This window comes from Rhincodon typus, chromosome 9 (assembly GCF_021869965.1).
Source record: "Rhincodon typus isolate 14 chromosome 9, sRhiTyp1.1, whole genome shotgun sequence".
NCBI lineage: Eukaryota > Metazoa > Chordata > Chondrichthyes > Orectolobiformes > Rhincodontidae > Rhincodon > Rhincodon typus.
Genome location: NC_063340.1, coordinates 51,811,638 through 51,834,562, shown reverse-complemented (window position 1 = coordinate 51,834,562; position 22,925 = coordinate 51,811,638). Strand labels below are relative to the sequence as shown.

At 41.8% G+C, this 22,925-nt stretch overlaps 1 protein-coding gene across 1 annotated transcript in view; it reads right to left on the bottom strand.

Moving 5' to 3' along the window:
- Positions 1-22,925, bottom strand: part of rps6kc1 (ribosomal protein S6 kinase polypeptide 1) — a 182,266-nt gene that overhangs the window by 25,232 nt on the left and 134,109 nt on the right. Inside the window, exons 5-8 of the mRNA XM_048600985.1 lie at positions 14,876-14,923; positions 8,272-8,404; positions 853-2,595; positions 477-566 (exon numbers count right to left, since the gene is read on the bottom strand). Of these exons, the coding sequence (XP_048456942.1) occupies positions 477-566; positions 853-2,595; positions 8,272-8,404; positions 14,876-14,923 (2,014 nt within the window). The remainder of the gene's footprint in view (positions 1-476; positions 567-852; positions 2,596-8,271; positions 8,405-14,875; positions 14,924-22,925) is intronic.

The following is a 22,925-nucleotide window of genomic DNA, read 5'->3' as shown; positions in this document are numbered from 1 at the left end:
AGGGTTTCAGTGATCATAACACCATTGAATGTCAGGATTGGCCCTCTGCTTTTATGATGAAACTTGCATTGTTTGGAAGAATTGATCAAGCATCTTGTCAGTAAGAGGGATGCCCATTAGCACCTCAAAGTGATTAATGGAAAACAATTGTTCTGATCTTTTTTCCTTGACTTGACTGCAACTTAATTTTAAAGTACAAAACAGTTTTTATTCCTCCAATTGCAACATCCCCTTCAGAGAATCTGAGTGTACCCAAAGTTTTCTTCAAAATTATAAAAATCACATTTCAATATAAATTTACATAGGAAGCAAATGGTTTCGGGAAAATAATACATTCTAACCATGTCACAGCTTTTAATTGCAAAGAAATGTTTTGCATACCAATGAATTACACACATAAAGAAAGGTATGTGGGCTGCATAATAGACGGTAGAGAAGGCTTACAGAGTACTTTATATGTAACTAAGTGTTCTAACCTGGGGCGCAGTACATTTTCTCTATGGCACTACTGTCACAGGAATCGTCAACCTCACTCCATCTGCTAAAATACGTCAGTTGAATGTGTCCTAAAAACAAAATGACATGAGAAATCAAAACAATTTTTTCATACATTTTCTGTAGAAGTGAACTGTAATTATTCTTTTGTAGTTAAAAAACAGTATCATTAAGAATAATGGCATCATTAAGCACTAGAGGCTATTACTGTGGGTGAATTCACTGCACTGGAAATGCAGCTTCAGACAGGAAATGAAGATATTAATTATAGGATAAAACGCCTACACACTTAATTGGAAGCAAGTAAGCAACAGCAAAAGATATCAGGAAAAAAATGCATTTGCTAAAGTTCCTGACCTTTGTCATTCAGCAAGATGTTGTTTGGGTTCAAATCATGACATATGATTCCTTCTCGATGAAGTGCATCAAGGGCTACTGCTATCTCTGCTGCCCAATGTTGAATGGAGCTTTCTGGAATATGAGCATTGGAAGCTTGCACAAAACTTTCTTCCAGCTCTTTAAACAAATGAGATACTAGCTTATCTCCATCTGTTTTTGTGGCAGTGCAGCTTTCCCTCACTGCCTTTCCACTTGTATCTTCAGAATGTGGAGCACTGTCTTGGTCTCTGCCTCTGTATATTTGCTCTTCTTGTAAAATATCTTTTTCACTTGAATGTTTTTCTTGCATAGTTAGGAAAACCTCCTTGTCACCAGAATAAATTGAACTCTCCTCACCCGAATCTGTAACGCAAGGGCTGACACAGCCATGTAGTTGAGGAATACGGCTCATATTCCGACGAATGTTTGCCAAGTCGGAGGTATCACCAGATGCAACAGTCATACACGATGGCACATTTTCAGCATGGGTAATGGCAAACAAGGAACTAAGTTCTTTTTCCTCAACATGCAGGCTGGCATTGATTTGCTTGCATGGGACTTCTTCCTTTCTATTCTGAGGAGGTTGTAATTGCTGCGTTGAGGTATTATCTACATTTGCATCATGACAGCCAGCTTCCTTTGGTAAAATTTGTCCCGGTGTTCCTTGTGAATTCACACAATTATCGATATTGTAATTAATTTGTAAAACGTCAGGTTTTTCATAGAGTCTGTTCTCTGTATTATCAATGTTGGTCACACTGCATTTATCGGTTGAAAGAAACACAACTTCCTCACCGTCCTCGATAGAACCTGGTAAGTTCACTAATAGATCAGGCCTTCCCTCCTCACAGCTGCTGGTCTCTCCACCTGCTGCATCTTGAAAGGAGATAATTGGTACAGAATCACTTGAGGATCCTCGGCTGCAAGTATCTGGGGCCAAAAGGCTAACTGACTCCAGGTGAGATTCACTTGTATCAAAACTGCTCTTGTTGTCAACAACTTCAGGCACCAGATGGAAAATCGGCACAGATTCTGTTTTTATATTTTGGAAATTTTCTGCTAGGTCAAGGCTTAGAAGTTCATTTGCACTATCCTTGCTATCGATTCTGAAAAATTCCATTGGGCTATTTTTGGACAGATTTAGAGACTCAGAGGTTTTCGTTGGGCTAAAATCCTCAGTGTCGACGCCCTCAGTGAAGAACCGAAGCTCTTGGCTTGTAGTAGGAGAACAAAGGCTATCATTACTAAGAAGGGAATGTGACCTTGGGGTCATATCTATGTTCATGGAACTTCCAGGTACATTTTCACTAACTGTTGAAAAGGTTTCAGAAGTTAGACTGTCAGGCTCTTCTTTCTCCTGTTCATATTCATGGCATAAAGTAAGATAGCTACTGGTACATTCTTCAACTACTTCAGAGTCTGATGATGGTGATCCCAAAAGATCAGGAGAATCGTCTTTTGCATCTTCATCAAGGGCACTGCTATCATCCTGTGAACTTGAAGTCACGTTACTCTTCCAAGGGAGGCTCTGCAGCATATTTCCAAAGTCACTCTCCAATGAGCCCACACTGCTGCTCATGCCTTCAGTGCTTGACTGGTCTCCAGTAAAACCACTATGTACAGTGACTGATTTGGGGCCATGTTTGTCCATGTTATGAGATTCAAAACTTTCCTCGGATTTTTTCTGGAGGAATTTACTTAGAAACGACCACAGCTTACCCCCTAAGTTCAAACACATAAAAAACCCAGTAAAAATGTTTTAAGAAATACTCCAGACAATTTATTTTACAGGTTTCTTTTTGATTCGCTAAGCTTCAATGAGTGAGCTACTCACTTACTCATATCACTGAACAAAATATTAAATTAATTCCACATTAATGATCTTAAACATATCATGTGAAGAAATGTTGGCTGTAAATGGTTGTAATGTTTACCATAGGAGGGAAGGCCAATTCATGGGCCTTCTGTGTCAAATCACTTATGAAAAGCATGCCGGGAAATCCTACGGCTGCACATGCAATTGTATATTTTACAGGGCCAAGGTGGTAAGCTCTTCTATTGCTCCACCTTTATCAACTTTCTCAACAAATGGATAACATGACAAGTAACATTTAACATCTACATTTGGAGAAAGTTAATTCTGTTAAGATACAATCTGAATACTTCAATAAATAGCATTGAAATGCTTTTGTAACAATGCATAAGAATCTTTGAATGGATACATCACAGACAAGAGGCCATTTGGCCTCTCAGTTTCTGTGCTGGCCCCCTTAAGAAGCAATTCACTGAGTGACACAATCCTCACCCACATCCCCTTTCCACAGTAGCCCAGCAAATTTAATTCTTTGAGAGAGATTCTGTGTCTTGTGTCCATTACAATCTATTGAAGGAGATTCTCAGTAACATTTCAAAGAATTGTGATGCACCTTTATGCAAATCAATATCATTTATATATGAAATACAAGTGCAAGCAATATGCTTAATTTAATCCTGTTAACGTATCTAAAATATTTTGTTCTACAAAGCCTATTATTATCTGCTTCACTAAGGTACTAAAATCATACTGAGCATCTGCACAAATAATAGAAGCCCAAATGAACATCTAGGGCTATTATCATGTTCAACTGATTGTGTTTACTGTGCCAGATTGGAATGCAGGTACAAACTGGCAGCCTTTACTTAAGAGATAGTAGGAACTGCAGATGCTGGAGAATCTGAGATAACAAGGTGTAGAGCTGGATGAACACAGCAGGCCAAGCAGCAATAGAGGAGCAGGAAGGCTGATGTTTCGGGCCTAGACCCTTCTTCAGACTCCTCTAAGTGTTTGAATTGTAATGATTTAATTACTACTTTAAAACCAAGTGCACATCACAGCTTCCAGCATATCAAACAGTGCCTTTGGAACAAGGTTTTGCTAAAACTAAAAGATGCTATTCCAAATGTCCAGGTCCTCATGAGCAGAGTGCTCATAATGTTTCGTAGTTTTATCACAGGAAACATCGGTTTCCATTTTTTTTTTAAACTTTCATTCATTCCTTCAAAGCCTGTCTCTACATTCCTCTTGAAGAGCAGCACGTATGAGACAAGACAAACATTTTACTGGAAATCATTCAAGATAATAACTAAAGACAATGGACTGGATTTTGCTGGAAAAATAACAGCTTATTAATACGCAAATCAACTCATGGGTTCAGGGGATTAAGAGGTACAGCTAAATAATTACATCATACCATCGTTTGCTCGACACAAACAGCATCTTGCACTTGATATCCCTATTTTTATTTTGAAAACTTTCCACATTTGCAAATTAATTACCAATAGAATTTTCTACAGAAAGTGAAATCTAACCATTAAGAGTAAGCATCTGTTCAACAATATGATAGTTATTAATGTAAGACCAATCAACCTCTGGCTCAAAATCTGAACAATTTAAACATTCAAGTATCAGTTCTTCAGGCAGCAAATTGTTCATTATTTTAGAATGGCTTTTTCTTATATTTCCTTACTTTCTCCTTTCTCCTAACCTTAATTAAATCTGTTTCCCACCTCTATTTCTCTTCCTATACCCAAATTGATTCTAATTTGTTGCCCTTTCCAATGTTTCCTTTTCAGTCTTTCAATCAAAATTGGATTGGATTGGATCCATTGTTGGTTCTACCATTCAATGAGATCCTCGCTGACTCTGTCACCTTTGTCACTGCATTATAAACTCGCACTTGCAACAAGTTACTTTGCAAAACAATTTTAAACTGCAAGATTCTGTCAAAAACTATGAACAGGGCCACCGTTGTTGGCCTACTCCAGCAAATTGCAGACCAAATGCTCTGCAGTACAAGCTAACACTAACATTAGTCTTCCTCCACTATGCAAAGGATTGTTACCAGGAGTTGCAGTGTCTAACACAATTGAACACAACAGACTAGAAAAGAAACATTCAGCTCTAGAGTAACTTAGTAGCCAAATGTTAAATGAGACTAAAATTTAAATCTGCATTTCGTAAACAGTGTTTCACTAATCTGCCAACAGAGTTAGCAAATTGTTGAACTCAGAAACAATTTTACTGACTAGTGGCCAGATCGTAAGGAATGGTACTGCAGAATATAGGTAAATAACATGTAAACACTTCTGTCAAGTGGATATTGATCAATATACTTCTGTATTTGGGGACATCTGCATAATCTAAAAACTGGCTTATTAACTGTAAATGAAGGGTCTAGGCCCGAAACGTCAGCCTCTCTGCTCCTATGATGCTGCTTGGCCTGCTGTGTTCATCCAGCCCTGCACCTTGTTGTCTCGGATTCTCCAGCATCTGCAGTTCCTACTATCTCTGAGAGTCTCTTCTTTACCTTTTGTGTTGGATGTAACAGAATTTCAGGAAAAATTCTTTTGGGGTTACTTAAAGTTTACCAAAAGGTGATAAAATCATTCTACATATTTAAAAAAAGATTAGAACAGACCTTTCTGGGTCATCTGCAAAACTGCTCCAAGGGACAGAAATTTAGATCAACCAGATTCTACTTAGCATTTTAGTCATAGAGTGTATTCATCATTTATAATGACAAAGATTTAATGAGCCTTCTGTGTTAAAAGTTCATTAGAACAACTAATATATGTGCATCTATGCATTTGGAGATGGTATGCTTATATTAACACAACAGTATTTAAGCAGATTATGTGAACTTGCCAAACAAATTCAGGACACTGGAACATCCCCCAAGGTGGCTCATTCATCCTCAGGACTTCAACTCCCTCAGCTGTTCCCTCTTCCTACATCTTCAGCCTTTCAAAATTGAAGCATGACCTCACCTAATCACAATTAACTGGTCACTCTGTCTTTTCTTGGACTATGCAAAATTGGGCTTTCTACTACATAATAAAGGTAAGATGGCAATAAATAGATTGCATCTTGCTCTTGTAGACATGTAGTGCAGCACCTCCAATTTTAAAGATAAATCCTTTTTCATGAGTTTGCATTCTTCTTGCCAAAAAAAAAAGGCATAACCGCAAGAATTAGGCAACTTGAAACTCAGTCGTTCACTTAAGGTGGCTATTCTTGTTATCCAAACTTCACTGCTAGAATCGCATGCATGGACACAGGCAAAGGTAGGGGTAACAGTCTTTGCCCTTGCCTCCAACACCCTCCACCCCATCCCCCATGACCTCTCTCTCACTCTCATTTGGCCTCAGGTCCCTGGTTGATTCTGGGGCACTAGTGCGTGCCTTGTCACCATCTGCCACTGCTCCTGGCGATAATGCCCACACTGAAGAGCTGCAGCTTCTGACTGGCCAGCAGTTCCGGGTGTTCGGTTCCAGGGTCCTTAAACCCAGGGAAGGCCTTCACAGGGACATTTAAGTGGGTAGACCTCTCTCAAAAGAGGCAGCACGAGGCTCCAGCCAGCAGGCCAGACCCCATCACGTGGATTAAATTCTATCCAATGCTTCTGGGAGGAAACAGAATACAAAAGACTAATAAAAATAAGCAGAATTTTAACCCCAAAATTTTAAAGGCTATCCTCTTCTGAAAACAGCCTAGATGTACTATACGGTTATAATTACAATGTACATGCATTTTGATTCCCCCTTAAAACAGGATCAGGAAGGAATTGGAGTAATAGAAAAAGTCAGATCTTACAAGTACCCTATTGAATATGTGTGAGGTAACAAATGACTTGTATTTTAGGTTGTGAAGGCTAAAATAAAAGTTACTATCACAAAAATAATTTTCGTAGTTTGAATGGCAAACATCAATCCCTATCAATTTATGCTGGTTGTGAGTGATATTAATCTACAAGATTCCCAGTATAACTTGCTCAGTGATTTTTCCACAAGGGCAATCAGGTGAAGACCTCCTTACAGGGAGTATCATTTCCCGCTATCAGCAGCTTCCAGGTCATCACTGACCAGAAGCTGAACTGGATGAACCATACAAATGCTGTGGTTGCGAGAACAGATCAGAGGCTAGGACTACTGCAGCAAGTAGCTCACCTGCTGACTCCTCAAAGCCTGTCCGCCATCTATTAGGCAAAAGTCTGGAAGGAAAAAAGGGCAGCAGGTAACACGCAACCATCACTCACTGGGAGTTCCCTTCCAAGCCAATCACCGCCCTGACTTGGGAACATATTACCATGCCCTCAGTGTCACTGGGTCAAAATCGTGGAGCTCCCTCGGGAATGGCATTGTGGGTCTGGTGCTTCAAGAAGGCAGCTCACCACCATATTCCCAAGGGCAACTAGGAATTGGCAGTTAGCAATGCCCACATCCCACAAATAAATAAGAAAAAACGGTGACTGACATACTCTTAAGTAGCACGAGACTGGAGTTCAATTTTTCTACATTATCAAATTTGGGGAGTATTTTGTTGTTTTGTCAGCATGTCTGAATGAGGAATGTGTTTACTTGTGTGAAATAAATCACATTCTGACTCGGCTGTGTTTTTTTTGAGAGTTTGGAGTTTGGCATGATTTTGAGAGCTTAACAGAGGAGAAACTGTATTTTCGTCAACTTATTTTGTTATTAAAACTTTTGACTTAATAGTGCCTGAAATGAAGATGCAGCAAAATGTTTGGTAATGCTAGAGGACAAAAATAAATGTAATATAAATACAAATTCTTTTATCCCTATTTCTTAATATTCCTGGAGCAGCTGAGTACATAGAATTCAAATATCTTTAAAGCAAAGCATTCTAATTTGAGGTTAATCTGTTATTGTGTTCTAACTAAGGGATAGCTAGTGCCTGCATCAATGAACAGAAAGGCATTTTTTGCTCACAGGTGAATGTGATCTTTGCTGTGAAATCGTTCAAAAGAAACGCTGTTCAATCAAAACACTTTTTTAAAAACCAACAACTCTTAAATTGTCACTGGAATTCTGTGAGCAATGCAATGGGCAGGAAACCTTTTACAGATCTTTGAATCAGGACTTATTAAATAACTGAGCAGGAAGGCCATCTGACTGTTTTCCTTCATTCTATTAGCTGATCCAGAAATCAACTCCATTTACCAGCATGTGCTGCATTTCCCTCAATACCCTTAAACTCTAAACAAAAATCAATCAGTCTTCAAAATTCTCGTTGATCCAGTATGTGCAACATCTGGGGAGCAGATTGATCATTTGAAAATCTATTTATTTGCCAATGTGTGCAAACTTACACACACCACCCACAGAACAGAAGGAGGTCTAAGGCACAATATTGGAGTCGTCTCAGATTGCCCTAGTCGGCAAACCCAAATATTGGCAAAAGCAATACATTGGTGATATGTGCTGTAATAATTAGATAATCATGTGGTTTCTTCCACACAAAACAATGGAAGGTTTTTTTTCTGGAAGGAATTTACTAAACTGGATGATAAACTAAAGTGAGTTTATAAATCAACTTAAATTGACAAGACCAACACACACCTTCTGCATACTGAAGCAAAAGAAAAATGGAGTCTTCAGAGATGATCTGTTTCTTCAATTGCACCATGTTGGGCACACAGTGGGGAATGATGGTCTTTCTGTTCCTGCTGCACTCGCTGCTTTTCCTCAGAATCTGACAGAGAACAGAAAGGTCAGTTGTACTCTCTGCTGCTTCAGAACATGCTGCGCTCTGCACTTATCAAATACACTAGTCTATTTGTGTTATTCTGTGCTTCAGAAAACGAGTTAGTCCTCTTCATCTCCTCCTCGGTGCCCCAAGCTCCCCAAGGCCTAACTGATGGCACTTGGCTGCTATCCAGCACACAGAGGATGGCACTGAGCTGCCATTAAAATCAATTACGTGGGTCAATGTTTTTATGAGGCTCTCTCACTCTTAACTAAGTCATCAGAACAATACTGAGCTTATTTTCCTCACAGAATAAATGCAACTGGACACTAGACTTTTAAAAAAAAAATACACAGGCTAATTAAAGGTTAGTGTCAATTTCCAGGCTGTAGGAGCATTTTGAGTTTTGTTAAATTTATGCTGCATTAATACATAGAAGTACTGATGATTACCTTTGTACTTAAAAAGGTTATACAAATGAAAGAAATTATAGCAGCAAGATCACAGCCTAGTTATTAGGGCGTCTGAACAGTAGGTCTGAGGCAGCCTGATAAGTGACTCTGAATTGGCCACGTGAGAACAAGAGAATGGACAGCTGTGGACAACGCTGCAGGACGGGGTACCTGGGCTCATATTTTCATGCCTATGTCTGGGCAGCACGGTGGCTCAGTGGTTAGCACTACTGCCTCACAAAACCAGGGACCCGGGTTCAATTCCACCCACGGGCAACTGTCTGTGTGGAGTTTGCACATCCTCCCGGTGTCTGCGTGGGTTTCCTCCGGGTGCTCCGGTTTCCTCCCACAGTCCAAAGATGTGCAGGCTAGGTGAATTGGCTATGCTAAATTGCCCATAGTGTTCAGGAATGTATTGTTTAGGTGGGTTACAAGGGGGATATTGTGGACTTTTTGGGCCAAAGGGCCTGTTTCCACACCGTAGGGATTCAATGATTCATAAAAAAAGACAGAGGTGGGTGTAAAAATGTGGTAGAATGGACCCGCTTCTGGGATTCTTGATACCCGCAATCTTTGCTGGCATAAGATAATGGTACTGCTAGCAACCTCCAACCTACAAAACCCATCAATCTGGCTCCATTGCAGGGCTAGCCCCTCAATTTTATGGAGTTGAGGCAGCTTCACTATGACATGTTTATGGATCTCAGAAGACTCATGAACCATAGTCTGGATTCAAGAATCTTTTGAAGGCAAGTTCTAAATGTCTTGCCCATTCCTTCTCCGTGCCATCACACGTCTCCCTCACATCTCCAATGGTCCCCATTCGCTCTGTGGCAACTCAATCTCCTTCCACATCCAATCACCCAGTACACATTATGGACACGACCAGTGAAGCTAACAGTAGCAACAGCATGTGTAAAGTTGCTTAGAAAAAAGACAACCACGCATACGGAGGAACAAAATCAGAAATTGCTGGAAAAACTCAGCAGATCTGGCAGCATCAGTGGCGAGAAAGCAGAGTTAATATTTTGAGTCCAGTGACCCTTCTTCAGAACTGTTTATAGCTGGGAAAAGTTGGTATATATGCTCGAGAAGGCATCGGGTGGGCAGGGGCGTAGTCAAAGGAGTGAACGACAGGTCGAGATGGAGCCCAGACAGACAAACACAATTGTCAGCCTGAGAGAATCGATAGCTACTAATGGGCACCACTATTGTGAGCAGGGAAGGCAGTAGATTAGACTGAGTGAAGTTCAGGTAAATTGCTGCTTCGCCTAGAAGGTGTGTCTTGGCCTTGGATAATGAGGAGGGGAGAAAGTAATGGGCGGGTGTTACCCCTTATGAGATTGCAGGGGAATGTGCTTTGCAGTGTGTAGAGTAGTTGGGATTGGAGGAGGAGTGGGCCAAGGTGTTGCTGTAGAAGACTGACAAGGAAGTGGGAGGGGAATATCAGTCTGGTGGTGGCATCCCACTGGAGGTGGCAGAAATGGCAGCTAATGATCCCTTAGATGTGGATGCTAGTGGGAATATGGTAAGTGAGGACCAAGGGGACCCTCTCACTGCTGTGAGAGGGAAGAGAGGGGATGAGGGCCGAAGCGTGGGAGATGGGTCAGACACAGCTAGAGAGCCTGTCAACCACGGTAGTGAGGAATCGTCAGTTGAGGAAGAAGGTGGAAATTTTGCAGGCCCCCTAGTCATCGGAAGTAGCATCATCAGAACAGTGGCCATGGAGATGGAGAAACCGGGAGAACAGAGTCTTTACAAGAAGCGGGGTGCAAGGAGACTGTGGGTAACTGTGGGAGTCGGTGGGTTTGTAATGGTTATTCGTGGCCAGCCTATCCCCGGAAATGGAAACAGCGATGTCGAGGAAGGGAAGGGAGGAGTCAGAGATGGAGTGGGTGAATGTGAGAGTGGGGTGGAAATTGGAAGCAAAATTGATAAATCTTTCCAATTCAGGACAAGTGAAGGAAGCAGCACCAATCATGTCATCGATGTACTAGTGAGAGGAGGCTAGAGTAGGACTGGAACAAGGAATGTGTCACGTACCCCATAATAAAGCGACAGGCATAGCTGAGGCCCATGCAGGTACCCATGGCCATACCTTCGATCTGAGTAAACTGAGAAGAGTAAAGGAGAAGTTGTTCAGGGTGAGGATGAGTTCAGGCAGGCGAAGGGCGGTGATGGAGGATGGGGATAGTTCAGATCCTTTTTCCAGGAAGCCGAGAACCCCGAGACCATCCTGAACGGGGATGGACATGTAAAGGGACTGCACGTCCATGGTGAAGAGGAGGCAGCTGGAGCCTGTGAATCGGAAATTCTGAAATTGACGTAAAGCAGAGGATCGCAGATGTAAGTGAAAAGGGATTGGACAAGGGAAGAATTCACTGGCCTCGAGTTCAGACTCAACAGGATCAAGAGAGCTGCAGGTTATTTACACAGCTGGACATAGTTGTTGGCTTTGCTTCACTGACATCTTTATGTGGTTATAATAATTTTCCTTCTGCTATGATCGCTGTTGTCAATATTTCAGTATTTATCTGCACAAAACTGAGTAGTGTGAAGAATTCAAAGTTTCCATTATTGATATTTTAATGGTCTGTTTGATTGAAAAGAAAGATTGTAGAAGTGTCAAAGACTTACTTTTTCTTTCCTATGCAGTTTAATACATACCGTTGATACTATAGGGTACATTGATTCTGCACACAGGGTTAATGGACATGAAGTCCCTGTGCTGACTCATGCCCTGACATGAGTTGGCATAGGTGGGAATGGGGAGTAGCATGGCAGATGACAGCAAGTGAAGTACGAGGGCTAGAGGGTCTGAAATGTAACCAAGTGACTGAGACAGAGTGTGAGAGCACCGTGGAATGCATTCCAATTAGCCCATTTTGGTAAGCCCCAGTGGCCATCTGCTTCCTGGACGGTGCGCCCAACTCTAACCTGCACCTGTACTCCAGAGTGAAAACAGGTTCTTACGGGACTTCCCTAGACATCAGGATTGAGTCGCAAAGACAAGACATTGAGAGTTTGGGACGAGGAACATGTGTTGTCAGGTTTATAAACAACCAGGGTTCAGTGTAGAAACTTGGGCAGGGGGTGGGGGGGGAAATGAGTACAAGAATGATCTGGGGTTGAAGCAGGAGATGACTGATGGTCAGATCAGGGGTTGAGACTAGGAAGCATGGAAGGTCACTCGCTGTGATCAAGGGTTGTACACATTTGGGGTCTGACACTGGGAGAGTGATTGGTCAGGATCAGGTTTAGCTGGATTACAAAGCAATGTTTGTATGGCTGTGAAGCAATGGTACGGACTAGAATGAGCCCATAGAAAGTACCAAATATTCTGTTTTGATTTGTAAAAGAAAAGAAACGTTTCAGCTCAAAGACTCTGAAGTCTCCATTATCCACACCGTTACTGGGCTGTTGGAAAAACAGTGACGAAGATGCTTCCTGTCCTTTGCCATTTCAGCTACTGGAGAACTCTATTTATCAATCTGTCCAATCATCAGGACAGCCCCAGTACTTTTTGTTTTGGAGCTGATCCTGATGGGGCTATCAACAAGGTCATTACGAATGGCATCAGTGGTGCAGACTATGTACAGGAAAGAGGACAGTCAATTAAGTTTAAGTTCCACCTTCACTTTGCTGCACCTCAGCTGGAAAGCGATGGAAACTTCTTTGGAAGCCCCTCTGCTGGCTTCCAACTCTCTACACTATTTCCAAGACTTTTTATTGAAATTATGGACTTGGGGTGACAGAGGGGGAAGAGACATTAGAAGCCTCTCTCTGGGCTATCCCAAAGACTGTAGCCATTTCCCACTCCCAATCTCACCAGATAAATTCCCTTGTAAAAACCAGGAGATATGCTTAAAAAAAATACAGGGAGCTGACTCCAGAAAGTCTACAGTAGACTTCTAAAAAGTCTACTGTTGGAAATCCAAACTAACAGTACTGCTAGCAGAATGTCAAAGTGGAAAATCTGGGTTGGCTCCTTTAGGGCAGGAGAACCAAAAGATATTGGGTGTGAATGTAATGACATAGAATCAAAATTTTACTTAAGGATACACATAAACCATTGCAAAAGCTCAGAGTGTGGTTTCATTTAGAAACCACTAAAAAATAACTAAAGACTTTGGGAAAACAGTGTGGAAACAGGTTAGAAATCTACTACCATCCAAATAGTTAATCAGCTGAATTTCAAAATAAAAACAACCATCTTGACCAAACAGATAAACAAGTAAACTGATGTACACTAAGCGAACTGACTTATCTTTTCTTCTTCTTACTGACAAATTAGGAACTCACTAAAGTGTAATCTAGAATCAGGAGCCAAACAAAGAATAGGCATAGGGTGAAAATGTGTTTTACTGACACTTGGCACCAAATATTACCCAAACTGAACATAGTGACAAAACCACAACCTATTCCGAAGTTTAAAAGCACACCCCTGCCTGACTAGCCTGAGATTTCCATTGCTGAAACCAGTCATACCTCAGAGATCTTTTTATGAGATTGCCCAATTAACATCAATTGGTGAGGAATTACGGGCAGTTTTGTGCTGCTGAGAACAGGTTGAGTACCCAAACTGTTTTCACTTACGATAACAGCTGCTAAAAAAAAAGACCAAGGAAGAAACAGTTTCAATCCCGTCTGTCCGAGCTGTACTTAAATTGTGTTCTACAGGTGAAAGGCCTTATTCCGCACCCCCCACCCCAAGTTAAAATCCAATTTATGCTCAGCTCAGTCCTATTTTTGTAAGCATATGCTAGCGATAGGTAAACATTTGATAGCTGTTTCCCTGCTCGTCTTGAAAGTGGTACCATGGAATCTTTACACCCATCTGAGGAAACACACAAGGCCTCAGTTTAATGTGTTATTTGAACGACAGCATAACAGCACTCCCTCGCTGTCGCTCTTGTAGATTGAATTCTCCAGTCTCTGGAGGGAGATTTAAAATAACCAACACATCTAACCAACTATGGAATTGTTCCATATGTTCTCATCCAGGCTGTTTAGGAAGCAAATGACTACAGTATGGAAAAGTTGCAATCACTCTGGCCTTACCATCATCAGTCTGAGCACACAAGGTCTCACTAGCAATCAGCTAAAGAAAACACTGGCACCATTCCACTCTTTTCCCTCCAGCTGTACAAATGAGACAGAGGAGAATGTTCAAGGGCCTGTGTAGGAAGGTTCTCAACAGGTGGGGCCCTTGGCATTTTCTTAATTAAGAGCACTCCCCTGCTGCCAGCTTGGTTTTCCAGCCAGCACATGGTGCCCTTTGAACCCAGGAGGTCATCTGTAAAATGGTGGTAGATCCTCAACGGCAGGTCAAGGAGTCAACCAGGTCAGATGTTCCATTCAGTGGGGAATGTCATGTCAATAAGTAGGACCTTTTTTAGGCCCTTCTTACATTCCTCATTCATAGCCAGCAAACGGGAAAACCAGGAATGAAGGTGGTCTTGTATCTTCATATACTTCAGCAGCGACCACCTCTGACAGTAGGTCATCAATCTTTCAGTGCTAACTGGTCTCCTGCTTACCCTCAAGAGACTGTTTGTCATCCTTAATTCACACAGAGCTCTGTATCTCCTCCTCCAGAACTCTCTCTCTCTGGATATCGCGACCAGTATTTCTGTGTTCCCGCTTCCCGATTCATTCCAGGATTTTAAAGAAATGGTTCTCAGGATACACTCAAATGACTTAAAAACAACTAAATGGTAAAGGTGCATTCTTCAGATTGAGCCATAAAATGGAACTTTTAAATTTTAAACAAACCAAAAGAATGGTGGATGCTGAACAAAAAGCAGAAATTGCTGGAAAAGCTTAGCAGGTCTGGCAGCACTTGTGGAGAGAAAAGAGAGTTAATGTTTTGAGTCCAGTAAGACACTTCCTCAGAGCCTTCGGAAGATGGGTCACTCGACCCAAAACATTAACTCAGCTTTCTCTCCACTGATGCTGCCAGACCTGCTGAGTTTTCCCAGCATTTTCCGTGTTTGTTCATTTTATGTTTTAAAAGGATGCTTACTTTTAAAATGAATGTCTCCTGCGTTCTGGAATCCAACACCAGTAAAACCTTTGGAAAGAAATACAAACAGGCGTTAAAGTCAGGACACCATCAACACAAGAGTGTGCAACACGTCTGTGTGCACATTTAGCCCAAAGTTGCATTTTAAATCAAATCAGTTAGAACAGGATGTAATGGCTACAGAAATCACACGCATCCCAACGCTGAAGAAACACCTGAAAAAGGAAAGACAAAACAAAAACTGAACAAAACTGCCTCGTCTTCTCTTTCCTCATAAAACCGGAGAATATTTACAGTGTGCTGACACGAAGAAAGCACATCTGTGAATTTTTTTTTAAAAATTGGCCGTCGGCAAATAGTTTTCCCAAACAGGTGTTTTATAAATGACTGTAAATCAGCCCCTGGAAACACCTCCTCTAAGCCAGGCGAAACCAATGATAATATAATTAGAGCCAGATACATCAGGCGGCTAGATAGTCTCCATCTGTTCAATGTCATATTTAATCACTTTTACTTCTTTAAATCTGCGGCAATTGAGCTTTCATAAACTTACTTACTAAAACATGAATATTTCTGCTGCCAAGTCCTGTGGAATATGCATGGTATACAGCTGGGTTGTATCTGACCCAACTGGTGCTCTATGATGTAAACAGAAATGCAGTATTTTGCATTTTAATTATTTATCTTCCACAGTAAATGCTTCCTACAGAGGGTGGCAAATGTCTTTACAAAACCTGTTAACTTTTTTACTGCAAGTGCCTTCTCTCCTCCCCTCTTCCTGTCATGGCACAAAAATGATTTTTTTAAATTTCACTCATGGGATATGGGAGTTGCTGGCTGGGCCAGCGTTTATTGCCTGTCCCTAGTTGCCCTTGAGAAGGTGTTGGTGAGCTGCCTTCTTGAATCATTGCAGTCCATATTCTGTAGGTTGACTCACATTGCCCTTAGAGAGGCAGTTCCAAGATTTCAACCAAGATTCCTCTCCTCTATCCAACATAACTGCTTGTTACAATAGTCCAATTTTTTTATACGCAGTGCAAAAGACCGTTAATTTTGGGTGCAATATTTTCATAGCTGGTTTCGCAGTTTTAGTTGCCACAGCGTCCGAAGAACAAATCACAACATCAAATTACAAAGACATAATTTCAAAAGATTTTAGGAAGGTACTATCACTAAAGAAAATATTGATCTTAGAATTACAGAAAAAGCCAACATTGATTCAGTTATTTTAGGTGTATTTGGGAGATAGTGGAGGACAACATCTGAAACTGGGATAAGAACGTAAGAAACAGGGCCAGGAATAGGTCATCTGGCCCCTGGGGCCTGCTCCATCATTCAGTAAGATCATGGCTGATTTTTTTTTTTAAATGGACTCAGCTCCACTTATCTGCCCGCTCATCATAATTTTTAATTCCTATACTGTTCAAAAATCTATCTTTGCCTTAAAAACATTCAACGAGGTAGCCTCAACTGCTTCACTGGACAGAGAATTCCATAGATTCACAGCACTTTGGGAGAAGAAGTTGCTCCTCAATTCAGCCCTAAATCTGTTCCCCCTTATTTTGGAGGCTATGCCCCCTAGTTCTATTTTCATCTGCCAGTAGAAACAATCTCCTTGCTTCTATCTTACCTATTTCCTTCATACGAGTGGGTGTCAGTAGCCATACTCATTCACCAAGGCTTCTTCAACAGGCTTGGCATTTTAGGTCTACATTAGGAGCCAGTTTCAGAAATCTGTGTCATTCCCTTGATATCAGCAGCGACACTTAGTTCCCATTTCAATTCATGAGTTACCTCTAGCACTAGAAAGATTAAGAAGCCACAGTTAACCTGGATATGGCTATGATTTAAGTCAATTGCACTGATGAATTTTTAAATGAAGGGTTTTAATTAATCATTAGGCAGAGATCTTCCTTCAGTGAAAATACTAAAAGAATAAAAGGATAGCTGCGGTAAACTGGAAAAGTTCAGTTATGACTAGCATGTGAGAATTTGCCTGTCAAATAAGGCACAGCTTTGATCTTTTGAATCAAAAGATTACAAATTTTGACAATCTTGTTCAGTTCCCTTATCTGTTAATGTTTACTGCTAAAATAATAATTGGCATTATGATAATGATACAGATCAAAGTTTTTTCCACTTCTGTTGATCATTTACTTTTTTTGTGAACATTAAATTTGAATGATATTATCAGTGCACATTGAAATTTAGATATCAATCCAGGCTTTAAAAATCAAAATCAAATGAGGGTACTTTAGCTTTCAGATTATCTTTTGATTGATGAAATTTAACTCATTCTATCTCTAAATTTCATTAATTGTCTTGAACTAATTTTAAACATTTCAAGTTTTGTCCCAAAGTGCAGCTACATAAAATATCCCATGTGAAAAATCAGTGTTATCTTTGATCCAGGCTGTCATCAATGGAAAATACTTCATGTGTCTGAACGGAGCTGTAGATTTTAGGTTGAAATATTTAGACACCTGGGTGTAGAAACTTGATGCCTATCCTTGAAGTGGGATATTTTGAAAATATGTTGGTAAAGCCACTATTTCTGAGATAAGCAATTTCCAGTGACCAACATATCAAACCTGTAGCCTGTTTGACTCATGTTTGTCATAACCATAAACTTTTCCAGTTTATTTCAGCTGTCCTTGTATTCTTTTAGCACTTCCACTGAAAGGAAATCTCTGCAATAACAATTAATTAAACCCCTTCATATTCAAAACTCATTCAAAGCAATTTATTTAACTCACAACCAATGAAGGCAACTGGAACCAAACAATGGGAACACTATACTGGCCTCTATGGCTTCTGCTAAATTGGGTGTACAAACATATACCAGCTGGGCCCTGGTGGCACAGGTACTGTCCCTGCCTCTGAGACATAAGATCCAGGTTCAAGTCCCACCTGCTCCAAAGATACTTCATTTCAGTAAGACAAACAAGGGCAGGACTTATATTGTACGGCCCTAGGGAGTGCTGTCAAACAGAGAGACCTAGAGGTACAGGTACATAGTTCTTTGAATGCTACATCACGGGTAGACAGGGTGGTTAAGAAGACGATTGTCACATTTGTCTTCATTGCTCAGACCACTGAGTACAAGACTTGGGACGTTATGTTGCAGCTGTAGAGGAGTTGGTGAGGCCATTTGTGGAGTACTGTGTACAGTTCTGGCTGCCCTGCTATAGGAAGGATGTTATTAAATTGGACAGGGTGCAGAAAAGATTTACAAGGCTGTTACTGGGACTGAAGACTTTGAATTATAAAGAGGAGGCTGGATAGGCTGGGAAATTGAGCAGTGGCCTTGTAGAGGTTTGCAGAATCGTGAGGGGCATATGCAAGGTGAATACAAAGGTCTTTTATCTAGGGTGGGGGAGTTCAAAACTAGGGGCCATATTTTTAAGGTGAGAGGAGAAAGAATTAAAAGAGATCTGAGAGGGAACTTTTTCCCACAGAGGGTGGTTCTTATGTAGAATGAACTGCCAGGGGAAATGGTAGATGTAGGTAGAGTTACAACATTTAAAAGACATTTAGACTGGTGAGGAAACCAACAAGAGGGAAAAACATATTTGACCTCATCCTTACTAATCTGCCAGCTGCAGTTGCATCTGTCCATGACGGTATCAGTAAGAGTGACCATCGCACAACCCTTGTGGAGACGAAGTCCCGCCTTCACATTGAGAACTACTCCATCGTGTTGTGTGGCACTATCACCGTGCTAAATGGGACAGACTTCACACAGATCCAGCAACTCAAGACTGGGCATCCATGAGGCGCTGTGGGCCATCAACAGCAGCAGAATTGTACTTCAACACAATCTGTTACCTCATGGCCCGGCATATCCCCCACCCAACCATTACCATCAAGCCAGGGGATCAACCCTGGTTCAACGAAAAGTGCAGGAGGGCATGCCAGGAGCAGCACCAGGCATACCTGAAGATGAGGTATCAACCTGGTGAAGCCACCAAACAGGACTACTTGCACGCCAAACAGCGAAAGCAGCAAGTGATAGACAAAGCTAAACGATCCCACAAACAACGGATCAGATCGAAGCTCTGCAGTCCTGCCACATTCAGTCATGAATGGTGGTGGACAATTAAACAACTCACTGGAGGAGGAGGGTCCACAAATATCCCCATCCTCAATGATGGAAGAGCCCAGCACATCAGTGTAAAAGATAACTCTCAAGCTTTCGCAGCAATCTTCAGCCAGAAATGCCAAGTGGATGATCCATCTCGGCCTCCTCCAGTGGTCCCCAGCATTACAGATGCCAGTCTTCAGCCAATTCGATTCACTCCACATGATGTCAAGAAACGGTTGGAGACACTGGATATGGCAAAGGCTACATTCCTGACAACATTCCAGCAATAGTGCTGAAGACTTGCGCTCCAGAACTTGCCGCTCCCCTAGCCAAGCTGTTCCAGTACAGTTACAACACTGGTATCTACCCAACAATGTGGAAAATTGTCCAAGTATGTCCTGCAAACAAAAGCAGGGCAAATCCAACCCGGCCAATTACCGTGCCATCAGTCCCCTCTCGATCATCAGTAAAGTGATGGAAGGTGTCATCAACAGTGCTATCAAGCAGCACCTGCTCAGAAATAACCCGATCAGTGACGCCCAGTTTGGGTTGCACCAGGGCTACTCAGCTCCTGATCTCATTACAGCCTTGGTTCAAACATGGACAAAAGAGCTGAATTGCAGAGGTGAGGCGAGAGTGACAGCCCTTGATATCATGGCTGCATTCGACCGAGTGTGGCATCAAGGAGCCTTGGCAAAACTGGAATCAATTCTGTATCAGGGGCAAACTCTCCGGTGGTTGGAGTCATACCTGACACACAGGAAGATGGTCGTGGTTGTGAGAAGTCAATCATCTCGGCTCCAGGACATCTCTGCAGGAGGTTCTCAGGGTAGTGCCCTAGGCCCAACCATCTTCAGCTGCTTCATCAATGACCATCCTCCATCATAAGGTCAGAAGTGGGGATGTTCGCCGATGATTGCACAGTGTTCAGCACCATTCGTGACTCCTCAGATACTGAAGCAGTCCATGTTCAAATGCAACAAGATCTGGACAATATTCAGGCTTGGGCTGACAAGTGGCAAGTGACATTCGCGCCACACAAATACCGGGCTATGACCATCACCAATAAGAGAAACCTAACCACCGCCCTTTGGCATTCAATGGTGTTACCGTCACTGAATCCCCCACTATCATCATCCTGGGGGTTACCATTGACCAGAAACTCAACTGGACTCACCACATTAACAGAGTGGCTACAAGAGCAGGCCAGAAGCTGGGAATACTGCGGTGAGTAACTCAGATCCTGATTCCTCAAAGCCTGCCCACCACTTACAAGGCACAAGTCAGGAGTATGATGGAATACTCCCCACTTGTCTGGATGAGTGCAGCCCCAACAACACTCAAGAACACTCCCCACCATCCAGGACAAAGCAGCATGCTTGATTGGCACTACATCAACAAGCATTCACTCCCTCTACCACCGACGCTCAGTAGCAGCAGTGTGTACTATCTACAAGATGCACTGCAGAAATTCACCAAAGATCCTCAGACAGCACCTTCCACACCCATGACCACTTCCATCTTGAAGGACAAGGGCAGCAGACATATGGGAACATCACCACCTCCAAGCTCCTCTCCAAGTCACTCACCATCCTGACTTGGAAATATATCTTCGTTCCTTCACTGTCGCTGGGTTAAAATCCTGGAATTCCCTCCCTAAGGGCATTGTGGGTCAACCCACAGCAGGAGGACTGCAGCAGTTCAAAAAGGCAGCTCACCACCACCTTCTCAAGGGCAACTAGAGATGGGCAAGAAATGCTGGCCAGCCAGCAACGCCCACATCCCACAAGTGAATAAAAAAAAAACATGAATAGGAAAGGTGTAGAGGGATATGGGCCATATGCAGGCAAATAGAATGAGTTTAACTTACTAACTTGGTCAGCATGGACGAGTTAGACCAAAGAGTCTGTTTCCTTGCTGTATGACTCAATGAGGTCAGTCATAAACATGTCCATATATGCTAGGTAAGGATAGGAACACTCAGTAGTAAATTCTCCACTCTCCATCCTCCCGTTCTCATTTGATGGTCTGCATTGCCCTTAAGGGTCCTCATGCACAAATTGCTGAATTGGAAAACTCAGGGTGATTTACAGATGGTGGTTAATAGATTTAAATAAAATACCACTGGTGTTTTGGTGATAGGGAAAAGAGTTCAGTCATGTGTAACAGCACTTCTGGATATAATAAAAAAAAGAAAAAAATTCTTAAAAATTCTCCACTCTTAATCACTGACCAGGTAGATACATAGAAACAAACCCTTTTTTTCAAAAAAGCAGATGTCAGTGGATAGCCCATACTGTTTCTGCAGATGAGGAAGAAATGTTGAGAAAATTGGATTTTTAAATGTAACAGGAAGTGCCAAATTAGTGTGCAGTGAAACCTGGATCTTAACAGCCTACATTTATACCGCACCTTTAACTGAAGGCCCAAGATACTTAATACATATAACATAGATTGCAAACAGCAGGATTACTGTTACATCACTAGGCTACTGCATACTTACCCTTGTAACTAAATAACAGAGCAAAGGGTCAACTGTGGAACAGCTCATGTTAATCTTCGCATATGGACAACTACTATTCAATGCTTATCAAAATAAACTAAATCCCTTTGTAAGTTATAACCACAAGACATTTTCAAAATGTAGCAAAACTACATAGCTGAATAAATTTGCTTGTACATACATTAGATCCAGTGTCCAAACCAGATATCAGTAATACGTAACTGCCCCAGGGGTCAACCATCTGCTGCCACCCAGTATCCTGTCAGACAGCTTCATTGTACTGGTGCTTAGAGTGAAGAGGCATAGTCAGAGTAAAGATGTGCAGTGACTAAAGGGAGAAGCTCCACTAGAGGGAATTGATGATGTTTATTCAGGGACTAAAGGACATTAAAGGAAGATTGCCAACTAGGACACAACACACCGTTACATATCAAAGCAGGCAGAGACCCGCTGTGACTTCCAGCATTTTTTGTCTTCAGTAGAGATTCTAGCATCTGCAGTAATTTGCTTCTACATACAGGCTACCTACCTGGGCATCATATTTCGTTACATAGCTGAAGCAGCTTTATTCGGTATTCAAACTTACCATTAACGTATTAATTGAGAGGTCTGACAATGGGTTCTTAACCATGGCCTACTTAAAGCCTATGTTCATGGCTAATATCCACGTTGGGATTTCTAAAGTTCACACACTACAAGATCAATCTCACTGGCAACCTCATGAATAGGTCTTTAGCTTTCTACTCATCGTGTAAACTTCATTCTGAGGCAGGACCAATCAAAACTAACTGGTGTGATAACGGATACCCTGATCGAGTCATCATCCATTGCAGACTTGCAAAAAGCCAAGCTACTACTTGGGCCTTTTGGGCCCTGAGTGGTGCCCAGGCTACCTCAGATTACACTCAAATAGGTGAAGTGAGCTGTCTCGTGCTTCTATGCAGCAAACTCATGAGTTGTTTTTTTTCCCATGAACAGGATGCTGCAGCAAACCAAAAAGACATTGTGCCCAGCACACAGATGGATGATCTGACAGGAGTTTCAGTGCCAGTGTGATGCCAGGTAAGTTGGCTGTATGCCCAATTAGCCGTATTCAACAACACGCCCCGTTCACCATTTGCACTGAGCAACATCCTGCTCGTGCTCAACCAGCCCACCCTTGCAAGCCTTAGAAAAGTACACCAAACATTAGATGTGATTTTCTGAGAAATCACTTATTAAGTAAATTGGTCTATTATGGGAAACCACTTGTGCAAAGAGTTACACTGAAAACCATCAGCAACATTAAGTGTGACACATTTGTGTGTGCTAGACATATATAAACAAACTGGATCCCGTTTAAATAGGCGAAAGGAATTTGTACAGACGTTGCAGCTTTTTCAAAATAGAGGTCATGGAGGTAGCCAATCGCTGCTGCATGGCAACATGGGAAGTAAGACTAACAGTTCACTGTTCTTATAGCA